This window comes from Mandrillus leucophaeus, unplaced genomic scaffold (assembly GCF_000951045.1).
Source record: "Mandrillus leucophaeus isolate KB7577 unplaced genomic scaffold, Mleu.le_1.0 Scaffold145, whole genome shotgun sequence".
Classification (NCBI taxonomy): domain Eukaryota; kingdom Metazoa; phylum Chordata; class Mammalia; order Primates; family Cercopithecidae; genus Mandrillus; species Mandrillus leucophaeus.
In genome coordinates this window covers 1,368,334-1,374,901 of record NW_012101421.1, presented here as the reverse complement: position 1 = coordinate 1,374,901, position 6,568 = coordinate 1,368,334, and the positions used below count along the sequence as shown (strand labels likewise).

The 6,568-nt window shown below is 38.8% G+C and overlaps 1 protein-coding gene across 2 annotated transcripts in view; it reads right to left on the bottom strand.

Moving 5' to 3' along the window:
* Positions 1-6,568, bottom strand: part of MEP1B (meprin A, beta) — a 30,344-nt gene that overhangs the window by 14,013 nt on the left and 9,763 nt on the right. For both annotated transcript variants that reach the window (XM_011974385.1, XM_011974386.1), the window contains exons 6-7: positions 3,098-3,215; positions 1,757-1,935 (exon numbers count right to left, since the gene is read on the bottom strand). In XM_011974385.1, the coding sequence (XP_011829775.1) occupies positions 1,757-1,935; positions 3,098-3,215 (297 nt within the window). The remainder of the gene's footprint in view (positions 1-1,756; positions 1,936-3,097; positions 3,216-6,568) is intronic.

Here is a 6,568-nt window from a genome sequence, read left to right as displayed (position 1 = left end):
GCCTGTAATCCCAGCTACTCGGGAGGCTGAGGCAGGAGAATCACTTGAACCCAGGAGGCGGAAGTTGCAGTGAGCCAAGATCATACCACTGTACTCCAGCCTGAGCAACAGAGCAAGATTCTGTCTCAAAATAAATAAATAAGTAAAGCACGATGACTATAGTTAATAATAATGTAGTGTATATTTCAAAATTGCTAAGAGAATAAATCTCAAATGTCTCACCACAGAAATGATAAGTGAGGTGATGGCTTGTTTTAGTCATTCCACATTATGTACACATGTCAAAATATCACTGTACCCTGTAAGTATATACAATTATGATTTGTCAGTTTAAAATAATAATAAAAAAACAAAAATGAATCTATTTAGAGAAGACATCAGGCCGTTTAGTATTATACCAATGGGCAACTGATTCCAACTTGAAATGGAATGATTCTGTGGACACGTTGAGGTGGTTCTAATCTCCAAAACATAAAGATGTGTTATCAAATGTGGGCAGAAGTTTTGATCAAAAATAAGACTTTGGGAATCCTAAAGAGTATGGCTGTGGATTAAAGCTAAACACTGCTGTTTCTCTAGAAATCTTTTAGTTTGCTGCTATGCCTGACCCCACTTGAGATAAACAGAGGCGGGGGATGAAGAGCAAGATCTGTGATTTCAAGAAGTGTGGTGTCAGGGGGCCTTGTGTAGGGCACTCCTCACAGTGCCTCAGACATAATAGCAATGCCCTTTCCTCTGTCTCGCCCCGCACAGGCAGGACAGATGAGGAAGCTGAGTGTCACTGTGGAATGTGGAAAACATGAGCTCTAGTCAGACATGGTTATTAAGACTTTGTGACTTTGAACACAGAATCACAAACAGTTCATGCTACTCAACTATTACTGAAAATTGTTCCATGAAACAATAAATCCAAATACTCTACAAGCTACTCTGCAAAAAGAAAAAAAGACCATGATCAAATCATTTTGTAAATCACTTTTCTTAGAGATTTACATTTCCTGTCAACCTAATAAAGACTCAGAGCAGTATAGCGGGATAAATAAGTCTAATTTCTTTTAACCTAGGTGCTATGGCTTGAATATGTCCCCCCCCTCAAAGCATGTATTGGAAACCTAATCCCCACTGCAACAGTGTTGGGAGGTGAGGCCTAATGAGAGGTAATTAGGGCATGAGGGCTCTGTCCTATAAATGGATTAATCCCATTGCTGCAGGAGTAGGTTTGCTACTGCAGGGGTGGATTCCTTGTAAAAGGACAGATTTGGCCCTGTTTTTTTCTGACTCTCCCTTGCCCTTCTGCCCTCTGCCATGGTATGCGACACAGCAAGAAGGCCCTCATCAAATGCCCACCCCTTGATTTTGGACTTTCCAGCTACCAGAACAATGAGGAATAAATTTCAGTTCTTTATAAATTACCCAATCTGTGGTGTTTTGTTATAGCAGCACAAGATGGACTAAGACTTGGGGATTTGCTAAACTAATTTGGGCACAGACTCCATTCCACGTAATACTCAGGAACATATTGTGGGACTGAATGTGCTTTAAAACCACAAACCCAGTTTCTAAGAGCATATCTAGCTCATATGGGTTCTGGAATACCAGTGTTCCAATAACTCAGAATGAGTTTGAGCTGAATGAATTAAGACATCAAAACATCAAAGTTTTAAAATTATTAACAGTTGCCACAGATGACAAGAGAGGACACATGCTTAGAAATTCAGTCCTTGACTAAAAACATAGGAAAATAAGAGAAATGTACCTGACAGAATTCTGTCCCACATTATCCTGACATAGTCATCCCGGTCAGAACGCGACTGCTCATGCCAGAATCCCAGAGCGTGGAGGAATTCGTGTTGAACCGTTGCTATTCGGTCACAGTTTGCCCCGATGGAAAGTTCTTGCTTCCCAGCCCGCCTATTTCCCACTGAAGACCAGCAGCTTATAGGAGAGTTTACAAGAAAGGGGGAAGAGGATGTTACAATCTGAGGTCTCAGGGCAGAATCTCCACTGCCTAGTCCACCTCATTACCCACCTAAATCCTTTGCTGTTACATCTGAACACTGTGCATTTCTCTTATAACCCAGGTGATATAGTTTGGACAATTGTCCCCACTCACATCTCATGTTGAAATGTAATTCCCAATGCTGGAAGTGGGACCTCATGGGAGGTATTTGAGTCATGGGACAAACCCCTCATGGCTTGGTGCTGTCTTTGCAATAGTGAATTTTCATGAGATCTGGTCATTTAAAAGTGTGTAGCACCTCCCCCTCCCCACTCTTTCTCTGGCTCCTGCTTTTGCCATGTGACATGCCTGCTCCACCTTCACCTTCCACCATGATTGTAAGTTTGCAGAGGCCTCCCCAGAAGCTGAGCAGATGTCAGCACCATGCTTCCTATAAAGCCTGCAGAACTGTGAGCCAGTTAAACCTCTTTTCTGTATAAATTACCAAGTCTCTGGTATTTCTGTACAGCAATGCAAGAACAGCCTAATATACCAGGTATTGTATAATATTTAAAAACCCTGTAGACCAGGTGATCTTTAAAGAACTTGCCCTAACGCCAGATATTACATAGGAGCAAATCATCCCCAAGGTGGTCCAGACCTGGTTTTTCCTGTGAATTTCAAAGTCTTTGAGATCCTCCTTGGTATGCCTCTGCCCATTAAACAAGGACTTTACAGGGACAGCAATCAATCAAAATTGCTGAGCTCAAGACAAATAATACTGTCGCCTTCTTAACTCAAGAAATAAGAGTGGCTGGGTTAAAATAAGCTTAAATACAGACATGGACACGCATAAATACACATTTTTTTACTTGAAAGGGATAAAGAGTATGTAAATTACAAACGGCCTGAAATTCACAAGGTTGTGGGTCTGATGGCATGCAATCCCATCCACTTTGTCTAAAGGTGGTTACGTGTATGGGAATATAATTTCTATGTCTACGAAAACTAGATCCAGTTGTTTTTTACTCTCCAGCAACTAGCAAGAAAGTCCCCACCCCTTCCTAAAGATCAGAGCCTAGGACGATTGCTGTAATGTAACGTCCCAGGCACTAGAGTTCTCCTTAGATGCCTTGGAAGACTAAGTCTTCAACTTACCCACTGCCTTTGATCACTGATATATAGTTTGTTTCTCCAGCCCAAGGCTTAAAGTCAATACAGGTTTTTAGGCGATAACGTTCAAATGCATTGAGGATAACTCCCTTAGCATTCATTTCTGAAGGAAGAAAACAAACAAAAATATACTTATTAAAACAATCACCATTGAAAAATCTACCATGGAAGCAGGCCATTGTAATGTATTGCTTATCATGAGTTAGTCTCTTCATGAATGTTGAGTCTTTTATTTTTACAAAAATTAGAATTCAGTACCCATTGAATATCATATACAGTATCTGCTTATTCTTCAGATCCCTTATTTGGCCTCATATTTCTCTAGCACTCACTAATGGTGCATTACTAAACAATAAAAATGCATTTCTTTACCTCAGAGAACATATCCATTGGATCACAGGCAATCAAAATAGATAATCACCATCACATACTCCATCTGAGAAGACATAATATGTATTTAAAGCCACACAGCTGGGCTTTTAATCTGAGGATCTTGAGATGGGAGAGTCTATGAACAGCCTGAAATAGTATGCAAAGCGTGCATGTGTGTGTGTGTGTGTGTGCGCATGCACATCTACATACACAAAGTGCATTTTCTAGAGAGAGCTTTCATGAGGTCTGCAAGTGAGTTTGTGGCCCAAAATAGGGGTAAGAGCCAATGCTTTGGATATAAGAGTGATATGGATATGGAGCTCAAAGAAGGCAGAGGCATAGAAGAAACAATATGCAGGAAAAGAAACTTGTGAGTGACCAGGAGGAAGGGGCTGTATCAGATGCACATGGAGAGGCATCATATGGCCAGGTCCTAGTGAAGTGAAAAATGGGAGCCTGCCAGGAGGTAGGAGACAGTATGGCAGAGGGGAAGTGCTTGGACTTTGGAGCCAGACACACCTAAGTTCTTCTCTATCCTCACTACTTACTTTTGACATAAAACTTTTGCTAATTCAATCAACCTTTGGAGCTTTGGTGTTATTATCAGTTAAGTGAGGAAATAAAATCAACTTTGCAGGATATTGTGAGGATAATAAGAGAAAGTAAACGTGAAGTTCCAAGTAAAATTAGCATTTGTCAAATGTTCATTTCCTTTCTCCCTTCTTGAGTAACCATTGCATAGACGTTCAAGGAAGATTACTTGGTATGCCTCTGTTGAGGGAGGTCTAAGAAGATCAAGAACAGGATTCACATAGGGAAGACCCTAAAATCCATAAGTTGTAAAAGGCACTACGTTCAGACTTTTACAATACCACATAAGTAATACACTATCATTATAAATAAGTTAAAATGTTGATAGGAATAAAAAGAAATTTAAAATCCTATCATCCAGGTATAATCAATCACCCTTACCATACATTTTGCCTTTGAATACACATATAACATACATATGTTAATATTTCTATAAAAAATAAAGTCACCTACATAGCATTTTACCAACTATTTTTTCACTAAATATTATGTCATCAAAATCTTTTTTCATCATTGAGTATTGTTTTTATCATTTTAATGAATAGAGGATTACAAATTGGATCCATTGGACATTGGATCACAGGCAATCAAAATAAATTGTCACCACATACTTCATCTGAGAAGCTATAATACGTATTTAAAGCCTCACAGCCGGGCTTTTAATCTGAGGACATTCAGATGGGAAGGTCTATGAACACCCTGAAATAGTATGCAAAGTGTGTGTGTGTGTGTGTGTGTGTGTGTGTGTGTATCTACAGATGGCTGTAACATTCAAAATGTTCTGTCCTATAAGTATCATGTTTGGGTCATTATTTCAAATGTAATATTTCCTTCAAATAAGGTATGATAATACTGACCACCATATCACTGTTTTAAACAGAACTTAAAAGAGCATACTAGTTTAGGCCATTTATCAAAACTTAATGAGGACAGTTTCTTGAATTAATAAAGTAACATGTGAAAGCTTTATAAACACTGAGGCCCTTTACCAAGATAAGATCTTTGTTTTCCATATGCCTTTATTTACCAAGGGCCTTAGTTAACCTTGCTTTATAGATATAGAAAGCTCCACTTGGAACCATATCATAGAAATCCCCAGGCTTCGGAAAATAAGGGAAGTTGCTGGCAGTCCTAGGAGTTCAGTAAGCAGCTGTTCAGGATTGTTTCCCCTTAGTAGCCCCTTCAGGTTTCTAGCACCTTCCCCTTCATTTCTATCCCCAACTCTTTACCCTCAGCCTCCCCCACTGCCTTTTCTCCCTTGGTGCTAAGGCAAGGAATTATAACTTAGGCCCTGGAAAGTATAAATCGCTGCTTTGAGTGTTACTCCTTTCAGGGAAGTTGCATCTACCAGCCAGGTAACATCTGAAGTTCAAGCTCAAAGACTACAGTCCTACTGGTAGAATTTCACAGGTTGACCTACTAGCATCTGAGTAATAGGGTCTTCCAGAAATCAACCTTTCATAGGTGTTTACTTTTGCTACCTATAAGAGTGGCCTTGCTTAGTAATTTTCTTAGTCTGAGTCATTTGAAGATGGTATACATTTCTGAAACATAAGGATACTTTTCTTAATTTGAACATAGAAAATAAGTTGAATTCTACAATATTAAACAAAGGTATTTTCTAAATAAGAAATAATCAAAATCACATAATTTTAAAAATTAGTCTATAACAATTTGAAGTTTGATTCTATTATAAAGACTATACAATATGAAAAAATGCAGTAACATTAAATGAAAAAATTAGAACAAAAAATTTAAGACGTCATAGTTATAACTACGTAAAAATGTGCACAGCTTGGATGGTAGGATCTAGGCTGAATTTTTACCTAACATTTTTCATTTATATATATATACATATGCTTATCAATTTATTTCAAAAATATTATTACATATAAGATGCCAGAGACTATGGTAATCCTCCAATTTGCAAGATGAAAAATAGCTCTTGTCCTCAAGGCATTCATTATGTTGTTTATAATGTTGTTTAAAAAATAACTAAAGCTTATAATGTTAGATGGCTTTGGTTAAATACATGGCAAAAAATATATAGCCTAAGAGATATATAAAATTAAAGCTCCCTAATCTTTCATGGAACATACTTAGGAGAATAATTTAAAAAAAAAAAAAAGAAAAAAGAAATATAGCTGGACGTGGTGGCTCACACCTGTAATCCCAACACTTTGGGAGGCCGAGGCGGGTGGGTTGCTTGAGTTCAGGAATTCAAGATCAGCCTGGACAACAGGTGAAACCCCATCTCTACCAAAAATACAAAAAATTAGCCAGGCATGGTGGCATACGTCTGTGGTCCCAGATACTTGGAAGGCTGAGGTGGAAGGATCACTTACGCCTGAGAGGCAGAGGTTGAAGCCTGGGTGATGGAGTAACAACTCATCTCAAAAAAGAGAGAGAGAGAGACAGAGAGGAAGGAGGGAGGGAGGGAGGGAAGGAATGAAGGAAGGAAGGAAGGAAGGAAGGAAGGAAGGAAGGAAGGAA